The sequence below is a fragment of the Ilyonectria robusta genome, assembly GCF_021365365.1.
Source record: "Ilyonectria robusta strain PMI_751 chromosome Unknown BGZ61scaffold_5, whole genome shotgun sequence".
NCBI lineage: Eukaryota > Fungi > Ascomycota > Sordariomycetes > Hypocreales > Nectriaceae > Ilyonectria > Ilyonectria robusta.
Window position 1 is genome coordinate 1,844,278 of NW_025764439.1, and position 19,789 is coordinate 1,864,066.

The 19,789-nt window shown below is 52.0% G+C and overlaps 7 protein-coding genes across 7 annotated transcripts; 1 reads left to right on the forward strand and 6 right to left on the reverse strand.

Annotated features, from left to right (window-relative positions):
- Positions 1-1,580: 1,580 nt before the first annotated feature.
- Positions 1,581-2,384, reverse strand: BGZ61DRAFT_529930 (uncharacterized protein; the record flags this gene model as incomplete). The annotated part of the gene is made up of 1 exon (XM_046253480.1): positions 1,581-2,384. The coding sequence occupies one exon, from the start codon at positions 2,382-2,384 to the stop codon at positions 1,581-1,583; it is 804 nt and encodes a 267-aa protein (XP_046107816.1).
- A 1,013-nt stretch (positions 2,385-3,397) lies between these two features.
- Positions 3,398-4,135, reverse strand: BGZ61DRAFT_475354 (uncharacterized protein; the record flags this gene model as incomplete). The annotated part of the gene is made up of 1 exon (XM_046248684.1): positions 3,398-4,135. One exon carries the CDS (start codon positions 4,133-4,135, stop codon positions 3,398-3,400), a length of 738 nt encoding a protein of 245 aa, XP_046107817.1.
- Positions 4,136-4,683: 548 nt separating this feature from the next.
- BGZ61DRAFT_475355 (uncharacterized protein) lies at positions 4,684-5,454 on the reverse strand (the record flags this gene model as incomplete). The annotated part of the gene is made up of 1 exon (XM_046248685.1): positions 4,684-5,454. One exon carries the CDS (start codon positions 5,452-5,454, stop codon positions 4,684-4,686), a length of 771 nt encoding a protein of 256 aa, XP_046107818.1.
- A 383-nt stretch (positions 5,455-5,837) lies between these two features.
- On the reverse strand, positions 5,838-6,545 carry BGZ61DRAFT_446993 (uncharacterized protein; the record flags this gene model as incomplete). Its single annotated transcript, XM_046245272.1, has 1 exon — positions 5,838-6,545. A coding segment is annotated over exon 1 (310 nt), but the record flags the coding sequence as incomplete, so codon positions are not given.
- Positions 6,546-8,392: 1,847 nt separating this feature from the next.
- On the reverse strand, positions 8,393-9,268 carry BGZ61DRAFT_529934 (uncharacterized protein; the record flags this gene model as incomplete). The annotated part of the gene is made up of 1 exon (XM_046253481.1): positions 8,393-9,268. One exon carries the CDS (start codon positions 9,266-9,268, stop codon positions 8,393-8,395), a length of 876 nt encoding a protein of 291 aa, XP_046107820.1.
- A 650-nt stretch (positions 9,269-9,918) lies between these two features.
- Positions 9,919-10,508, forward strand: BGZ61DRAFT_187466 (uncharacterized protein). The gene has a single exon (XM_046237771.1). The coding sequence runs from the start codon at positions 10,011-10,013 to the stop codon at positions 10,407-10,409; it is 399 nt and encodes a 132-aa protein (XP_046107821.1). The 5' UTR covers positions 9,919-10,010; the 3' UTR covers positions 10,410-10,508.
- Positions 10,509-17,442: 6,934 nt separating this feature from the next.
- Positions 17,443-19,382, reverse strand: BGZ61DRAFT_415659 (uncharacterized protein). Its single transcript, XM_046243359.1, has 2 exons — positions 19,101-19,382; positions 17,443-19,050 (listed from the first exon to the last, which is right to left on the reverse strand). Exons 1-2 carry the CDS (start codon positions 19,134-19,136, stop codon positions 17,473-17,475), a joined length of 1,614 nt encoding a protein of 537 aa, XP_046107822.1. The 5' UTR covers positions 19,137-19,382; the 3' UTR covers positions 17,443-17,472.
- Between the last annotated feature and the right edge of the window lie 407 nt (positions 19,383-19,789).

Consider the following 19,789-nt stretch of genomic DNA (forward strand, 5'->3'; position numbering starts at 1 on the left):
TTTGCTGTTGTGCATCGCTCTTTTCTTCGAGGTTCTTGATATCTTTTGCAGTAGATTGTTTGAGGGCTTCGACACCCTCGGTAACTTGCTGAACCTGCGTTCGAAAGGAATCGATGTTTGCTTTGACGTCCGAGACGTCCCTGGTCACCCGATGAAGGTCCTTCTGACAGGCGTCGATCTGGCGTCTATCGTTTTCCGAATGCTGTTGTAAGGTGGCGATATTCTTGTTCGCTTCGGCAACTTGTTTTCCCAGTTTTTTGATGCTCTTGTTTTGGCGATTCCTTGTCCTCTTTTGGCGATTCGTTGCCTTCTTTCGAATCATTCTTTCCTCATTGACCGTAGTCTTGAGCGCTTCGATGCGATGGGGAATATCGTCCAATCTCTTCTCCAACTTCTCCATCTTCTCGACCAGTCTCTTCTCCATTTCCTCGGCCAGTCTCTTCTCCGCCTTCTCCATCTTCTCGGCCAGTCTCTTCTCTATTTCCTCGACCAGTCTCTTCTCCATCTTCCCCATCTTGTAGTCTTCGGCGGCTCGTTTGGCATCATATACGGCAGCCCAAATTCGTTGTTCCTCATCTGGGCGTTCCCCCAGTGTAGTGTGCATGGGACGGGAATGCAGCATGACGTTCGGCGTATCAGGTTGTGAGATCGAATGCGACGAAGGACTCGGTTTGAGGTCCCGTTTGAGGTCCGGTTGGGGACCAGTGGTAGCACGGTTGATCTTCTGTGCTCTGCCGCCTTCCTGCGAGTCACCGAAGGGCCGCTCGGGGTTGGAGCCCATCTGGGATCCTGTGATCGCTTTCCCAGTGCTGCCTTGTTTTCTGGGTGCTATTTTATCGATCTGGAGAGAATATGGTCGTTGAGAGATTCGTGGTTTCAGATGAAGCGAGTTTTGGTGTACGTCAAGAAAAGGATAATGTTTGAGCGAGAATATCCCAGAGGCCGCCTGGCAAAGTCTGCCCTGACGTACCTCCACGGCTCTACACGCAGAGCTGCCCAGCCTCGAGCAGGCTGCGGTGCCCAACACCGCCGACACTGCCCCCTGCCGGCCCTGTTGCGACCAACTTCTGCTGACTTCTAGGCCCCATCACCTCGCCCTGGTTGGACATGGACGGCACGGTGTGGCGTCCAATAGATCTCACTCGCAAGGTGTCTTCACTGCTGAGCTGAAATGAGGCGGCCAGAACAGGCGACCACAGTGTGGCGGTGAATTGGGCGTCGACATCAATTCGGCTGTGCAATTGACCAGCCGCATGTTTCTTCTATACCTGACATTCGAAGTTGTCACACTCTCCTATGTTCGAGAGTTTCTTTGCTATCATATGGTGAGTTGTGGTTTACTTGATCACAGGCAATCCAATGATGAGAAATCACGAGCACTCTTTTATTCTGCGTATCTATCCAGCCGTTTATCCAAACATCCATCTACATGCCAAGCACTTGTCTAAATTTGCACTTAATGTGTACTACAAACGCGCAACGGAAAATGTACCCTCTGTAGCAACCTGCTCCTGCGGCCTGCACCCCGCGACTTGAACCAAGTAGTCGTTTCCATCTACAGCACAATCGCGCCGTACCTTTTAGGGCATAGACAATTGATCACAGCTGGTTACCATAGGCCCGTCGGGCTGTATCCCGGCGCCTTTCTTCAACAACTGGTTCGGGGAGGGCATGGCTTCTGTGCTCATCATAGCTTCTGTGCCCGGCACAACTTGGACATAAGAAGCGAATCGGTACGAAGTAATGTCTTTCGCAGGGCAAGCCTCCATCTTGCCTTGTTCGGCGTACGCCTCCCATTCGCTCGTCCACTTCTTCAATTCATCAAGACTCGTTCTCAATTGGCCGAGATCATGTTCGATCTGCTCCGTGATGCTAATGGAGGAAAGATGCGTGATGCCCTGACTTCGCTTCTGCTTGTTGGTGACAATTTCGCGAACCAAAGATCCCACCTTCGACCCGGCGTCAAAAAGCCCCTGTCTGACTTTGAAGTAAGGAATATCTGCGTCGATAGGATTGCCTAAGACATCCTGTGTGACTTCGTATACGTACATAAGGTGGTAGACGGGAAGGCTTAGCAAGTCGAACTCTTTGTCTCTCGAAGCGTGAAAATGGAAATTTTGCCATCCAAGACACGCATCGGTATCAGTGGCCCTGCAGATCTGCCATTGTTGCCTGTCACAGAGTCCGGCGGCATGATTTGGGCAGTGATATCCTGAAGGGTTGCTTGTTGACTTCCACCACTCCCTTCTTCGAGGAGTATTTTGCTGCCTAGTGGGCTCAAAAGGATTGTAGATTAGCAGACCACTGTCAGGGTCGAGGATGCAGGGATCGCGTTCCTCACGCTCCTCGCGCTCGGACTGGTGGACGAAAACATTGAGACACATATTAGCAGTTGTGGGTATTGAACAAAGTAGTTTCTCGTGTGTTGGCGTGTTGGGTAAATGTTGTAAGTGATGGTCTGGATCCTTGTTATAGTTGAAGCTGAAATAACACTGCGCAAACCATAGCTTTATATTTCCTAATCTTCTCTACTTTGCAGTATCTGCAACAGAACATCGATGTTTGTTATGCCGCTGATGGACTGTTTTCCCAAACGATGCATAGATCAAGGTGAATACAGTGAACACACTGGAACACAACTAATTTTGAAGTTATGCTTGTAATGAAATGCGCTCATGTTCTTATGATTTGTCTTGAGGACACCGAACGGGAATGCGAACATCGGGTCAAACACGCAAGCATACATGCTATCTGGGAATTCCAGTCACTGAGATCACGATGCCCATGACTTGGCTTGGAAGTTGGCTGTAAAGAAATATTTCACGTCCCTTTGACTAGAAATCATAACGAATACAGCAATTGCATAAGATCACACGCCTTTGTTCTGAGATGTTGCTGGGCAGCTAGCGCCGTCAGTTCAAAGGACAGCCTTCGGCTTCAAGCAGGTCTCGGCACCCAGACAAGGGGATGCGATATGAGGTCGGACCTCGGTTAGGGAATGTCACCACTGTAAATACGTTACCGGACTCTCTTAGCTGGGTCTGCCTTCTTTAAGAGACGACAATTGACCTGTGCCGAACGTTCCCGTGTCCTAAGGCTTGACTTATGCCGCCTGGGCTGAATTGCTTCGTAAGATCTTCAAATAAATTTGCAAATAACAATAAATTATGGAAATTAATGGCTGATATTAAGCCTTAATTATACAAGAGAAAAACAAAGCACAAACATCCAATGTCCTTTCTCCAGCCAGCTTAAAATTCAGCCTCTACATCCCTTGATTGCAAAATATTATCACAGCCTCGAAATATCTACCGAGCTACAGGGATCCAACATAATGCAAACCTAATGATCTATTCTCCAAAACTCTTAGGAAAATACCTAAAAACTTCCTTGCTTGCTACCTATGCAGCGGGATCGTTGCTTCAGAGGCTGCGTAAGTTGGCAGAGCTTCCGGATCAGTTTTCAGAAGCAGTTGATAAGGAATGATCGGGGCGCCGTACTCCGGTACAGCTTGAAAGAACTCGGCGAATGCATCAAAGTCGAATCCATCCGCCGGGCATGGCTCCATCTTATAGTCCGTGGCATACATCCTCCATATTTTGGTTAGTACCATCAACTCATCGATGGAGTCCTGCAGGTGCTTGCGGGCGTCCTTGAGGCACATGAGAAGATATTCATCATCGCAAAAAGCCGCTCTCTGGGCTGCCAGTTTCTTCCTGGACTCGTCAAGTTGCTGGGTCCACCACTGAACCTGAGTTCCAGCTTCCCAAAAGTCCTTTCTCAGTTTGATATAGGAAGCATGTTTGTCACTGGAGACATGTTTATTGCCAGGAGGATGCGGCGGGCCCATCTTGGATAGGAAGCTCTCATCCCTGCTGGGAGAGACCACGTGGAAGGTCTGCCACTCAAAGCAGGTCTCGCCATCCTCAGCAATGCACTTCGTCCATTGGTTCTTGATGCACGCGGTACTGTCATCGTGAAAATTGCAGAAATTCTCCCTGAGAGCGCCTCCGTAGTGGCGCTCTTCCGTGATAGTTTCGTATGGGTTGAAGAATTTGTCGCTACTGAAGGGATCGATAACAGCGGGTCGGCGAATCTCAATCTCAGATTGGTGATGAACAATTATCACACACATGTTTGCGGTTGATATGGGTTTGGTGAAGTGATGCCTAGGGTTCGTGCGGGTGATGAATAATCTGATATGATGGGCAGCAAAGTGCAGGCAGAGGCCTTTTTAAATCCACAAACTTAGTTGTGCTCTCATAAAGACGATTGATTGAAACATGACATACACCCTTGTTTCAGAGAAAAAGGGTTATTGGTACCGGAAAGCCTTTATTTGGGGCACAACCCTCCGTGACCCTGAACAAAGCCTGAAAGAAGACCAAGTGTTCTGTAAGCACTGGTAATTCTGATTACAAGTAACAAAGAACATATCGTGACACAATAATAATCATCATCTGGAGCTTTCGGGCACTGAAATAGCAGTCACGGCGATAATTGGATGCGGTACATGACATGCGCTTAAAGGGAGGTGAGAGTGATTAAGAGGAGAATGTAATCAATTATAGTCGATGCCAACCGTTCTATTCAAATTTCAAGTGGAATTTCACAACTATCTTGAACCAGCCAATTCCCCCGACATATTTAAACGAGCACCGGCAGCTTAGCCTATGCCACCATCTACATTCCAGTCATGACCGCGTCATGGCTTTCCGAGGCAGGGGATTCCGGCAAATCTTCACCGACGTGGTCAACTACGTGGACCCGACAAAGGTCCAGTGGCTCGGTATGCTTGAGCAATTGGTTGGGCGACATTCTGGTCCCCGCGCTTGGTGGGACTTCAAACAACGAGGCAAAGGGATGCTTCTCGAATCCTTTGGATGGGCATAGCTCCATCTTGCCTTGCTCTGCATACTTCTCCCATGCCGTTGTCGCCTTTTCCAACTCTGTGATGCTTTTCTGCAGTTTGATGCGAAGATATCTGATGGTCGCTAGAGAATCCTTTCCATTTTCTAAAATGTACTGCTTTTTGTGCCAGTTGAGCCGTTCAGTGTCCATGGCGAGGTTTTGACCGGCGGTGAAAAAGGCCTGTCTGACTTTAACATAGGGAGCCTGGGTTGCGCTAGTCTTCCTCACATCATCTAATAAGTCCACTGGCTTGCCGAATGTGGATATCAGCGAAGCCATGGTTTGGTTTGCGCCCCGGCTGTGGACGACGACGTTGAACCCCTCCCAGCCATGGCACGCCGACTCATCATCTTTGTGATTACAGATATCCCATTCTCCCTTGGTGCAGGGTACCTCGTTATCTTCTTCATCCCTCTTTTCATACAACACGGAGCAATATGGCATCTGAAAGGGATTGTACACGGTCAGGCCGCTTTCGGCGTTGATAATGGATTCAAAGCGAACGTCACTATCAGCTTCGTGGACGATGAGAGTCAGACACATGATGGAAGATGGTGTGATATTAGAATAGCTGGTGGTGTATTGCGTGAACGCTGTGATGATACACGTGAGTACGGAAGCAGGTTTAAATATCCCCACATCCACCTCCAACTGGTTTGCCCATGATGGTTGTGTTCCAGCACAAAGGGACATTTCCGTTGTGTAGCCGTTGTTCAGGCTCGAATGAAAGGTCATGCAACCATGAATCATGAACATCAAATCTCAATCAAGGTTGACAAAGAGCAGTTCGTGGTTTGAGGCGGGCTTCAAAGTATCCGTCTAATGAAGTCCAAGCCATGTCACTTTAACCATCGCTGGATCGGGGAAACTGTCACTTAGACCTAAACTAATAATTGGGTGGACGACAGTGGCCAAGAAGGAAATCCAGCAATTAATTTGGAAATTTGCACTGCGTTAGAAACAATAGCTAATTAATATTCTTTGCATACAAACCCTCATCTCAGAGGAATCGCCGTGAACGGATCCTTCCCATCCCTCAACACCTTCATCAGCAACTCCAGCCTCCCATCAATCCTCCGATCCAACAGCGTACAGGCCTCCTCCGGCGTGAGCCCGTCCTCCTCGCACATCTGCTCCACCTTCTTCACAATCTTGAGCCGCTTGCCCACGTAGTTACTCCCGTACTTTAGCTCATGGAGCGTCCCTTGGCGCCAGGACGTGCTGTACTCGCGCTCCAGGAACTCGAGCGATGGGTTGCCGTGGAGCCCGTGCTTCCACTCCTGCCACACGAGGGCTATGCGCTTGGGCATGCGGGTGAATTTGTACGGCTGTCCTCCGGGAGGGCCGGTGGCGTAGTGAGTCCCGGTGCTTCGAGGCTTCGCGTATCGTGGCTTGCCGGCTGGTTGTTGTAGGGTAGCTGGCGCTCGTTGAGTGGCAACTTGAGGCCCTTTGGTGACGGCTCGAGACGTCTTAGTGGGAGCTGGAGATACTTCGTTGGAGGTTGGCCGCGCAAAGGAAGAAACCTCTAAGCTGGAAGGCCCTTCTTCGTGATAGTCTTCATCCTCGTCATCATCATTTTCGTCGTCCTCATTCTCGCCAGCACTACTTGGCTCATAGTTCGACCCAGCATCTCCATCCACCGAGATTGCATCTGCAAGAGATTCCTGTTCTGCCGGTTGTCCGTTGATCGCTTTCCACCTCACGCGCATTCTCGTCATGCGCGGACCTGAGGGGGCTTCGGACGGAGAAGGACTATACTCAACATTACTCCCCTCATGCCCCCGACGCCGGAATGTAAGCCGCCTCTCCGCCTCGCAGTATTCGAGATCCTTCAGCGTCTTGTCCAGTTTCATTTCGTAAATGTCCTTGGATGACATGCCCACTCTCCGCTTGATCTTGCGCTGCGTCCGGGAAGGGGGGAATTTTCGCTTGATGGCTTTTATTCCAGTGCTTCGCAGGGGAGAAGTGTAGAGGTCGGGGGTGGGCAGTGGTAAGTCAACGTCGTCTCTTGAAATGACGATGCTTGGGGTTGGAGGTTGAACATTTTCGGCATCGGCCAAGGTCGTGGTTTCTAAGAGATCTGTATCAGGGTAGCCATCGTCAGGAAGCTGCGTAGTTTCTGGGATATCGTCATCGTCGTCATCATCGTCGGCGTCAACGGCCTGCTCGTTTTCCGGCTCGTCCCCGTACACAGTCTCCAGTACTGGTTGCTGATTTAAGGAGAGAAGGTTATGAACTGCCTCCAAATGTTCCCCTCCTAGCCTTTGTGCAATCTCCATCTCGGGGTTCCGCGCTCCCTCCCCAATGGCGAACTGGCCCTTCTTGACCTGCTCCATGAAGCCCACGAAACCGGCCATGAGGATGACTTGCGTCTGAATGCGTCTCTCCATTTCCTCCATCCGCTGCTGCATTGCGTCGCATTGCTTCTGGAGCGACTCGCTTCGTTCCTTCTCCCCCTCAAGCTCCGCGGCGTAATACTCCTGCATATTGACGACGGCCCTGGCCACACTGATGGGGACATTGTCGACATTCTCATCGATGTCAGTTTGTCCGGGGTCTCGAATCGCGATCTGGGTATTGGAATTGTGATGCGTTTGCGAAGGATCCTTCTGGGAACCTCTCTGTCGGCCGTTCTTCGTTCCCGGCGTCGCAGTTCGGGTCGAATGCCGATGTGGACCCCGCCCCGGCGCCGGGCCCACTAAATCGGAGTGCGGTTCCGGAGATTGCTGCGGAGTCGGAAGCATGGCCGGCGCCGCCTTTGCCATGGTGTTAGAAGACTCGCGCATTTCGCGAGGTGGCTCAAGTCCCCATTCCATCCTGATACACTTCGGTCGCGCAGTGTTTGCCGTGAATGTTTCCGTCGTGGAACTTGGTTCGTTCGCAGGCTGATGCTGCAGATTGTCGTCCTTTCCTGATTTCCGTGCTTAGCCACTTCTGGTTGATGTTGTTAGTTGCTTAACGCAATCACATATTCCTCAAAGGACCGAAGCGAAGCGATTCGTTTTGTGAAAAATATATTCGTCAAACATTGATATGGGGCTGTCACTGTTCAATATATTCTCTGGCCAGTCCCCGTGCGTCCTGGCAACAAAGAAATGAGTTCGGGCCTCATAGTTTCTTTCACAATTGAACAGATTTAGGTCTCATGACCCAGGCCCCTTGCTTAAAAAAAGTATCAATCCAATGCAAATGTAATTGTGCGGTCTTTGTTTGTTGAAACAAAGGCACCTGAACAGACTCACTACAACCTGATCGTGGTCATCCAACATCATCTTTCATCCATCATTCTTCATCTAGCTGGTCTTTCTATATCATGCTGCTGCTGTATGCTTCAATCAATTATCCTGTATCTTGCGAGCCTGTATGCCATGACGAAAAGCCAGCGGGTATAAAACGCCAACGATGCTACTCCCTTTGCAATGCAAAATGCGCAAAATTAAAAAAAAAAAATCAATAGCGAAAACCAAAGTGGCCAAAGGGATTAAAAGGGTGTGGGCGCGGTGACAACGGTCTTGCGACGTCGCCAGAAACGCCATCCTCTGCGTCGGCGGAAACATCTGTCACGCCCCAGCTTCTCTTCGTCTTCCTCCAGGTCGAGCCTGTACCGACGGACGCTGCCCGATTCGTCGTCAAAGGAGACGTGTCTGTTCTCCTTGGGCACAAAGCACTCCGGGACGAGGTGCTTCATGATCCAACCCTTGACGCCTCTTGTGGCGGCGTCGATGGCGGCGTACTCGAGACGACGGGTGCGGTCGCTGGTCCAGTAATGGGTCGTCTGGGGAGGCGGCGTGGGAGCGGGCGTGGGAGCGACCCGAGCGTCGGGGGAGGAGTCGGCGAGCTGGATTGGCTCCGAGAGTTGGATCGGATCCGGCGACGGGAAGTGGAAGAAGCCATTGGGTTGGGCCGAGCCATTGGAGCGGACGGGATGGAGGGACTGGTTACTGTTGCGGGCACTCTGGTGAGATTGGACTGCACGGCGGAGGGACGGTCTGTTGCGGAAGCGAGACGTCACTCCTCCGCCGCCGTTAGATGAGCCATTGGAGGAGCGCCTCGCGACTGAGGGACGCGAGTCTGAGGGACGCGAGTTGGATGTGGATGCGCGGCGAGGCGGCGTGGTTGACTCGTAGCCGGAGTCCTGCCTCTGCATCTTGGTGGCCGTGGTTGGGCGCCTGTCCCTCATGGCCATGGCCTCGCGTTGTTGGCGTTGCAGCTCGAGCTGCAGGTGCTCGAGATGCTGGAGACTCTTGCTGTCATAGGTGACGGGAGGGCGCGGGGGCGAAGCGGGCTCGAACAGCTCTATCTCGTTGAAGCTGTGGTAGGTCGTTCCCGACGCCCGAGAGCTTGACCGTTCCTCCATGACTGGACCATTCGACGGGGGCCAGGCCGTGCTGCAGTTGTGTTTATGTCTTGCGGTGGTTGTGGTTGTGGTGGCGGTGATTGAAGATGTCGAAGATGAGGTCGAGGACGAGGACGAAGACGAGGCTAAAGACGACGACGGAGACGAAGATAAAGAACTAATAAGATGGTGGCGAGCGGTCGAGTCTTGGGTTTCTCGCAGCCCTGCAATTATACTCCCATTCCCCGAAACCACAAGACGCAATTTCCGGACCCAGCCAGCCAAGTCAGAAGAGTCTCTGCGGACGCGGTGAGGCGAGAGGGCGTTGCGGGAGAAACGAGTCGCCAGACCAGGTTTTGAAGTTGCGGTCTGCAGGCTTCTTATTATGACGACTCTGCAGCGGGGGCACGCCAGTGACAGAAGTGGCAGAAGTAGCAGAAGTAGCAGAAGTAGACGGGCAATAGCGTACGCAGTAGTACTCTGTAGCAGTAGTCGCAGCACCCTTTGGAACCCGGACAGGCCAAGTGGAGGCGGTGCGGGAATAGTGGCCAGGAGGGGCCAAACTGTTAGGGGAAGCTAAGTTACAAGGAGCTACAAGGAGCTACAAGGGAAGCCAGAGAAGAGGGCCAAGGCTCCTGGACCGGGGCCCTGTGTGGCTCTGTGCCTGTCTTGCTGTCTTTGCGGCCGGGGTGATTGGGCGGTGAAGCTGCAGCGCGGTGGATAGGCTAGGGCTGTTGAGAGGAGACGCGAGGAGACGGACGAGATGAAAGGGCCCGGCGCCAGCGTCAAGGCGCAGCCGCAGCGAGTCTACGGGCGGTCTTGCAGCCCGTCTTGCAGGGAGTCTTGCAGCGTCTTGCCGCTCTCGTGCAGTCCTGCTGGGGCTTGTTGGCAGTGGTCTCATGCACGGCGCGAGAATAGCGTCGTGAGGGGAGCGCCTTTGGGGTGGATTTTTGGGGCTGTCGTTTGGCGAAAACCCTTGTCGACTTGCGAGACGGACCGGAGGGCGAAGACCGGTTCGGCTGTTAGTTGTTATTTTGTTGTTATTTCGTTGGGCTGTATTTGTAGCTTGTATTTCGGTGGCACTGCAATAGCCGAGAGGACAATGACCAGCAGGTTCGTGATGATTTCGGTTCCGGTTCTCGCTGGTTTAATAGCTCGGTGACGTGATTAGACACAGCCCGCAGCGCAATCAGGCCAGTTTCTCCGCTGCTGGATAGATCGTCTGCGGTCTTTTGTGGGAAAACGACAATCGTCTGGTGTGCCACGACGGTTCGTCTGTTAGCAACGTATTACTTGATTCCTTGATTCCCTCAACTGCCAAGGTCACCTTACCCTCTCCCAGCTAGTCGTCCCCCGGCCCGATGTCGCAGTGGGGTCCCGGTGGCAATAGTGAAGCCGACGGGTTGGCGATACGGCAGACGGTCGCGAAAAAACAGGATCGCAGGCTAAAGACGCACAACTCAAAAAGCAAGCGTAAACGGGTCCTTGCAGCATGCATGCATCAGGTGGCGACTTGGCTGTGTAAGCAACGTACAGTGCAGTCGATAACGGCTATCCGGCCTGGCATGTAGAACAGGGGCAGTCGGCTTTAATACTGCTCTAGAGAGAGAGAGACAGAGACAGAGTCATCAGATGATGTGCACAGGGCCGTCCTCGTCCTACGCGCTGATGGACTTGTTTCTTCACATGCTAAAGGATTCATCCGTCTTGTCTCTTGTCGCTCGTTGCACGGAGGCCCAATCACCGTTAACCGCGCATCTAGGCGCTGAAACTACGGTGGACTCCTCCGTCTGAGTTGGAGGGGACGATCAATCAAGCCTGATGAGTGAGCGTGAGTGAGTGTGTGGGGTGACTAGAGCTGAAAGGAGAGACATTTGGGGGCCTTGGCTAGGAAGAGGACTCCCAGCAGGGCCAACGGCGGAAGTGTATCTGCTCTATCCCGGGCAAATCACGCTTCATCTCGTCTGGCAGCCGGCAGATGCACACATTCGAAGAAGACGCCCGGAAACCACCCTCATAGGCGAACTGCTTGACGAAATATCGATCTGCCTGCAGGACGTCTGCAGGTCGCGAGCCACCCAAGCCTGCCAGCTTGCCAGCCACCGGACCCTCTCCCACTGGAAGCTGCACGACAATCAGCGTTGACACACCCACTCGCTAGGGTCTCCTGGTCACTGGTCACGCCCGAGGTCCACTGGAGGAGGGACGACAACCACGGGTGGAACAGGGTCCGCAAGAGGGGGGGGGGGGGACGCTGCAATGGAGGGGGCTGCGCATGGATGGGGCACTGGACTTGGCTTTTGCGGGCCGCGGCGCGCTACACAACTTCTGGCTTTCCATCAGGCGGGCGGGCCGCAACTATGGACGACTGGATGGCTGGATGGCTGGACGATAGAGGCGTGCGTGGTGGACAGCTTGCGATGGATGAATGAGACAGATGGACGCTGGCAACTGGCTGGCGATGCTCGGGCAAATGCAAGGAACCACGACCACGCTTCCCCGAGGCAGGAATGGAATGACAGCAGATATACAGCGTCGATCCTATGGAAACCCACCCGCCGTTGGTCAGATCGCTGTACGAATATGTACGAAGCACCCGGCATTCGCACGGGTCCCCACGTGTCGACAGTCAAGTGGGACGCGCCCAAGACGACGCATCCCTGACCGAGCCACGAGTCCATACATCCAAGGCATTGAATTGCCGCTCCTCAGATTCCCCAATACCGTCTCGGGAGCTGGTCCAAGCAGTCGAGCATTCAAGCGCCTAGGTAGTCTCACGACATGTGAAGCAAGGTCCACGTAGGACGACAGCCGTAGCACGTCGTAGATGTATGTCACCGTTCCCTGCCTCAACCTGTTGGCCAGGTATTAGCGCCTCCTTGACGGCGCGCCACAGTTCCAGGCAGGGGAGGCCTCGGCTGCTGCTGATTAACTCGCAGCACCGATGAGACATGAGCGTCCGAAGCCTCAGTCGTCGCTCCGGTAAATTCACGCGTCACCGCCGAATGTCCCTTTGTCCTGCGCCCAACGAACCCCCCCCCGTGATCTGGCATTTGAAACATCTAGATTGTAACACAAGAGTGTAACACCAGATGGACGCTTTTTCATGCCGCCGGCTGAGCTTTGCCGGTCCCCGAAGCGTCGTCCCGAGGTAGGCTTCCCGGGCATCTGAGACTTGTCGGGCCTGCCGCCGAAGCATCTGCCCGTTCGGAGGTGAGGCGTCCAATGGACCTTGGCATCGCCATGAAATGCATCCCGTGATTTGGCCATTCGATGGAACCACAGCCTCGGGGCATGGATCGAAAGAGGGGTAGTACTATGTCGATAGCTCAGAGTCATTAGCCTCCGGTCGGTCGCGTGCACTATGAATCACCAGTGTTCGCACGGCACGGCATGGGAGCCCCGGCCAGCGGGATGGATTAAGATTCAATAAAGCCCGTCCGTACATGAACCTGGGGAAAATAGCATATGATACTGGGCTTGGCGGTCGATGCATCGCCAGGCTGGGCGTCACTAGCCAAGATGATTGATGGTGGCGTGGTGTGCGTACGCTATGCCACAAAACACGAGCGGTGGAGGTCTCGTGGGCGCATTGGTACCGCAAGCAACCCCAAATATAAACGCCACGACTTTTGGGCGTATGGCGGTGACGTTGTTTGGATCATTACCTAGTGTGCCGAGGTGCGTCGCCGATGAAGCACCGTCATTGAAGGTAACCCTACAGCACGAGTACTCCAAGATCCCGAACGTCTCGAAGCTCACCTGGCCAAACCAAAACTCAAAATGTACGAAAATGGCCGAATCGAGTTCCTGACATGTGCACCATGCTACCCTGCTCAATGCACGTTGGCGATCAGCGCCGGGCTTGCTTCGTGGGCTTGGTCATGTGCAGTCGATCAAAACGAATGAAACGGGCGATGCCGGCACTTCAATGCAGCCTAGAGGTCACTAGGGCACAGCCTTTAGAAATACTAGAAGTCGGTGAGACCCAAGCATCTTTGATGCGACACAGAAATCCTGCCCTACGTCTAGAAAGCCTGGATCTAGCAGTACGGGAGGGACATGAGAGGTACGAAAATGATCTTGTGAGTATAAACGCAATTATCGAAAAGATCCTGTGGCTTGGATAGACCGCCACGATTTTGAACCGCGGCGAGAGCCGTTGTCAATCCGAGTCTAGACCGTGCCGTTGGTGATTCCGATACCTGTAAGACATTGGCGTGGGCGGACGGGGAAAGAATGCTATGGAATGTGACGGTAACCTAGGAAAAGCAAACAGTAGTAGGAATGTCTCATAGACCTGGAATGCTTCGTCTCCCCCACCTCATGGGGAAGGTCTGCGTTCTATCAATTTCCGCCAAGCCCTCTCCTTTGCGACCTTGAAGCGCCTTGTTTTGGCCAAGTGTCCATCCACGTTGTCTATATTCGTATAGACGACCCTGGACACGGTGCTTTGCGCTTGTCGCGGCCGTCGAAATTGAATAGCATGTCCTCATGATCCATGGGATGGAATGCTTCGTACCCAGCCTAGAATATGCACTGGAGAAGTGCCACAGAGGCGAAGAATAGACCTAGGATTACTGGGGCTATTAGTCTTTGTAGCTGCTGGCTTTGTTCTAGACAACTTACCCAGATATCTAACGCGACGACTGATCTCTCGAAATCCTCTCAACAACGGGGGGATACCAGCTTCTGCAACAGCTGGTAGTTGCGTCTTCTGATCATCGGGCTTTGTGCGGTCTTCGATCAATCCTTCGGTCTCGCAGATATCGCCTTCTACCGATGCTGTGACCATCCGAAACTTAGCAACTTCCATGGGATTGTCGCCGACGTTCTTGTCTATCAGTTCTAGTAAGCGGGCAATGTTGGCTGGGTTGTGAAACACAACCAGATCTCTAACCGTGAGAAAGCCTCTTCGTTGTTCAGCGTAGGCAAATTCCCAGAGTGATTGATGCAATTGAATGCTGGTATGGCAATCCATGCTCGGTTCTAGCCTTTTTTCGTATTCAATCTCCCGCAGATGTTGAAGTTCAGGTGGCCTAGTTATCAGATCCATAAAAATGTCGTTTGAATCGTTCCACGGCCTGCTGAGGAAGATGACGAATGTCGGGTTTAGTCCAAGTTCAAGCCAGTACTCGAAAACTGACCATCCAATCGTATGATAAGCAAGCATCGGGAGACTCTTAATTAGAAAGTATTTGACAAAGTCAAGCCAGGTCACATTCCATGGAAATGCCTGCGTTTGCTCACGAGACGATGTTTCCCATTTGCGCACACACGAGTCCAGAATGCGCTTGAAGCCAGATAGGTCGCCCCAGCCCTTCATAGCACTGCAAGTCGCAAATGCGAGCATGGTCTCCATTCTGTGCCTGTCGCGTGGAAAGCGAAGCTGGTTCTCCACGCTCCAAAGGCAGTACTGGTATTGTCCCAATGCGGCCGAGGCGTTCAATAAACTTGCTTCCTCTTTGAGTACACACGCATCGAAGCTGTCCATGGACCTCACGCGTATCCACGAATTATCGGAATAGTCTGGTCCGAAAATTTGCCGGTCATTTACTTCGTCGATGGAGTGCAGAATGGGAAAGGTCGGAGCAGGGCAGTCATGCAAAAAGTTGTCCAACGCCATGAACCTAGTTCGAGCCCGTGGGTTGAACTTCAGCGCGCGGCTAGGCACTCTTGCTTCGGCAAGAAAAACGTTCAAAATCCCCTCAAGAACCATTCCATCCGTGATATTTGGCGCTTCTTGGGTGCGAAAGATCATATGCAACAGTTCTGGAATGCTCCGGTGGCTAAACATCAACACTTCGCCCTGAACGCTAAGAAGGCCCCGGCACCAAGAATTGAGAAGCTTGACAGCGTCTCTTTTTCTGCAATCAATGTATGATTGATCGTCCAAGGAATCCATATTATCCAGAGGCTCAAAGTGAAGAGATACTCCCAGTACAGATAAAAGGTGGACCACATGTCTAGGTTTACGCAGGCTGTCGAGATAAACCCATTTCTTAAGCTTAGACCCAGCATCAATGAGCAGACCATTCATTCTCAAAGCCATCGCAAGCACCATGATTGCATTGCCACGGTAGTGAGTAGGAATCGTGTGAAGAATGTGAACTATAAAGCCCTCGAGTTCCTTGGGGGCTGACTCAATGATGTCGTGTATTCGTCGCATCGAAATTGTCTCTGTCCGGATCGCAAGTTCCTCTTCAATCAGCTTGAGCAACAGAACTACCCACAGGAAAACCCCCTCAGATTCCATTGTGATTCTCTTGAATATAATTCGCGAATCTTCGGCTGATCTTTCTGACAGGCTGCGGAACAACGGGTTGCCATTAAGCCTGCCCATTGACAATTGCATAATATCCTCAGCAGTGAGTTGGTGGAGATGAATTCTCTGATGCTTGGAGAAAACATCGTCTATGCACGGGTATTCGCGACTTGAAACGCATAGTTTTATGTTTTCAGATGATCTTTCAGACCAATTCTTGATTCGTTGGGCCAAATCCCAGTGTGAGATGGTGAGCTCGTCGAATTCGTCAAGTCCATCAATGCCGAGGCATATTCGGTATTTCTCATGAACCTCAGAGTCACTGATCAATTTCTCAAAAGCTTCACGGATTTCGGCTTTTGACAAATCAATGACATAATTGGCTCTCAAACAAAGCTGCATCTTTTCACGTTGCCAGTGGTTCGTGAACAGAAGTTTGGCAACGCTCGGTACTTGCCGGACAATGTCGTAGAGCAGACTTCCGACCATCCCATCCCAGGTTTTTTGGTCCGTATCACCAAGTCGCCAGAAGAAGAAATTGGCGAACAGGAGATCTTTTTCACCGGCCCATTCTTCGAGTAAGCGTTTCGTTTCCTTGTGCGCCATGAGGAGTTTCATCAGGGTCGACTTTCCAGCCCCTGGCTTGCCTGCGATGTGGAAGACGCCTGATCCCGAGGCAAGCCATTCCGTGAAGCTGACGTGAAGCTCCGGCTCCATCTTGAGCAGCCTATCCGGGTCTTCCAGTATCCACGAAAAGGTGCCCGATTCGGCCTGGCTGACTGATTTAAACCTGGCCCTCGCGGAAGGGTACCGGGACCGAATGCTTTGAACGAGAAGATCGTGAGTGATAATTTCCATGGCCTCGTGTGATGTGGTATTGATCGCCTTGATAGCTTCGAGAATCTCGTCAGGTGTGGTGACACGGCCAAGGTGGACTTTGAGGGCGTCAAGCTTTTCCACAGACACCTGGTGGTCCGTATGAGTCTGTTGGAGTCGACATCGGATCTCGGAAACATCAGATCTAGAGAATTCATGAGTGGGTGGACATTGAAGAGCAGCATGAAGCGCGGCGATGTATCTTACAGAGTGGTAGTGGTGACCAGCAAAGCTAGCTTTGTTGAGGAAGTCTCCAATTCATCGCGCAACCGTAGGATCTCCGACTTCCTCACAGCAAACTTGAGGTATGCCTTCATAGCAGACGTCAAAGAACGGGTTCGCTGAGCGGCGCAAGAGACTAGTATCTCCTTGATCCGATGAGCTATCCTGGCACAGTCGGCCGCGGCATCCTGCATCCTTTTCCGAGACCCAGTGGGAGGGACCTGTGATTGTGAAGCCGTCAGGTCACGCTCAATAGCCTCCAAATCACGGAAGGCTTTCCGCAAGCCCTCCGTATCACGCGTGTAGCCGCTGGTGGACTCATACAGCTCCGCGATTGTTTTGCCGCACTTGACGGCGGCATCGACCACAGTAAGAAGATTGCAGACCAGGCCAAAGGTCGTGAGTGGATCCATGACAGCAAGACAACAGACCTGCAAGAATGCAAAGACAAATCCGCAGAGAAACAACTCTACTCTGACGTCGAAAAGGGATGGGATTTCGGGAACCAGGTTGAGGGTGTTTACTGTCAATAAACGGTACCCCGCAAGAAGTCAGCCTGATGCCACGGGGCAAGCCTCAATGTACGACAATACACAGACTTGCATGAGCATCCTTGAAGGCAGCGAATGGGATCGATCAGTTGCAGTGAGTATCGCTTCCTGAAACTCTTGTAAGGCGTAACACCCGTATTGTGGTGCATAGAGAGAGTTGGATAGATAGACGGGCGCCCTTTGTCCTATAGAAAGGAACGTCCCGGCGGTACACAATACACACACACACACACACACACACACACCCGCATTGGTGGATTCTCGTTCTTGTAACTGGGCGCGAGGAATATTACTGCTATTTTAAGTATACTCTAATCATCCCCTTTTTTCGGTACAGCTTTTAGTGAGACAATGACAGCCATGGAATCTTTCTTCCCGCCCTCAATAACGGCCCGATACTCGCCCTCGTTCTGGAAGTCTTTAAAGGTGATTTCTCGGGTTCTCCCTAGGCTCTCAAGCTGGTCGAGTCGGTCAAGAGTTTCCTGGAGGTAAGCATCAAAGCCTTCTTGGTTGCATACATCCTTGAATGCGTTCTGCATTGCGACTGAACCTGCCTGGACCATTGAGTTGGAGTCAATCGCAAAGATGTTGAAGTGGTCGTGGCGCTGGATCCAATCGTATTTGGTCATAATCTGTCTCGCTTCGTGAAGCGGAATTTGCGGCAATCCGTTGCTCGTAATGCCGTCTGTCTGCATGGCCTGCTGCTTTCTCACCAACTCTCTGGCAAGTATCATGGCGCCTGTGCAAGTATCCTGCTGCTCCTCTCCAGCCGGGTCCATTTCCTCGCCCAAGATCCAGCACTGGTTGAGGAACCAACGTTTTTCCTGCTCGCAGATTGTGTCGCATGCTTCGACCATGTCCGGCGAGTTCGCGACCTGGTTGAGGAACCTGAGCCGACCACCGATCCTGCTGTATACATGCTCTAGAATGCTCGTGGACACATCTTCGAAGAAAAGCCTTTCTCGGACCTTCTTCATGCACGCGATCGCATCATGTTTGGAAAGATCATGAACTGGCATCACACGGAGACGCGTGGCTTCGTGCGTGAGACGCTCTGTGATCCAATAATCGTTGCTGTTGAGGACGACTGTCACAAGCTTGCTTGCAGCCCATAGCTCGGCGCGTTGTTGCACCAATTCCAGCAAGTTCCGGCCGTCCTCGTTGTCGCGTAGGAGATGAACACCGTTTAGTAACAAAACTAGGGGCCTTCCCAACTTCTTCTTTCGTTTCAGTGCAATCTTCTCCATCTGATTGAATGCTCGTTCAATGTCCAAGAGCGGCGTTGTGTCTCGGGGGCCTTTGAAGCTGAAAAGGCTACCGATGTAGTCTTCGTGGAACTCGTAATCGAGCGCTTTGCCAAGGCGTAGTCGAAAGATTTCAAGGTCACCATGCACCTCCAACATGGCAATCCCTTCGCCATGGATCTTCTTTATTGAGTGAAGTAACATCGACGTCTTTCCAGTTCCCTTCTCTCCGGTGAGGAGCCAGTAATGGCCCTGACAAGTGCCGTCGATGATCTCATCAATTTTAGCTTGCTCTTCTCTGGGGATCCACTCTTCGTCAACATGCTCGCTGTTGACGTCGTGGCGGCTGAGCGCGGCCTTTTCGAGGGATGAATATCCGACAGCAAAAGCGCCCTCCATCTTTGCGAGAACAAGAGACTTGTAATACACATGATACGAATACCCAGCCAGTCCGAGGATAACGACCGAGCCAAAGGCGGTTACGCTAGCCTCGAGTAGCTTGAATGACGAATCTCTCCAGCCGGAACTTTCACCATCTCGTGACCATTGGCGATGTTGGTGGTACGCTAATGGCGGACTTGCTCGAGGGCGGTTCCTCGGTACGACAACCTTGGGAGATTGTGTTTGTCGCCCAGTTGGATGGGCCTAATCCAGTTAGGAATTGGCGCCTACTGGAAGGGTAATGAATATCTTACCCCATAGAATCTTGGGAGGCGGCGAGGTCGAGCCATTTTATAGGAAATATTTCCTTGTTGAGATGTCGATTGAGGAGCAAGCAGTGCCTGGAGTTGTCGCGACGAATAGCGGTAGGGCTCAGTTGACACCGCCGACGGTTCTTTGGGAGAGGAGTCTCAAAGTATGTCAATGATTTGTGATGGTGAGAAGGGTCTCATTGAATAAGAAGACGTCGATCATTTGTACATGCTAGGAAATTGGCGCAAACAAGGTGAATCAGTCCTGGGCCAACTCACTTAGATCTGAGTGAGATCTTAGGATTTCAAGATCAAGGCCACTGCGCCATTCATTTCAGAATCTCCACATAGCCCTCACGTGATCGATTTCCCCGCCAAATTGTCGCCGAGCAATCCTCTTTTCGCTTGCGAATGCCAAGACCTTGGCCAAGAGTTGACATTTGAGCCACGTCAGATTGTGCTAGCGCTCATCATGCCTTGAGCACGCGAACTCTTCTAGTACTTTAACCCTTTCAAATATGTAGGCATTATGCTCAATTCAGTAAAACAATCTGTCATTGATGGTCGACTCTAGATATTGGAGATACATATATGGTTTTGAATGAATGGTCAAGCGATAGCGCGCTGTGAGAGTCGTAATTGGGTGGCCTACCCTCTAACGAAGATGGCCGGACAAGCTTGCTGTTGCTATT

Bases quoted from the DNA above. Each gene is read 5' to 3' on its own strand.
- BGZ61DRAFT_187466 (XM_046237771.1), top strand. From the start codon at position 10,011: ATGAAAGGGCCCGGCGCCAGCGTCAAGGCGCAGCCGCAGCGAGTCTAC.
- BGZ61DRAFT_415659 (XM_046243359.1), bottom strand. From the start codon at position 19,136: ATGGCTCGACCTCGCCGCCTCCCAAGATTCTATGGG. The intron at 19,051-19,100 runs GTAAGATATTCA...TAACTGGATTAG, and splicing joins GCCTCCCAAGATTCTATGGG to GCCCATCCAACTGGGCGACA.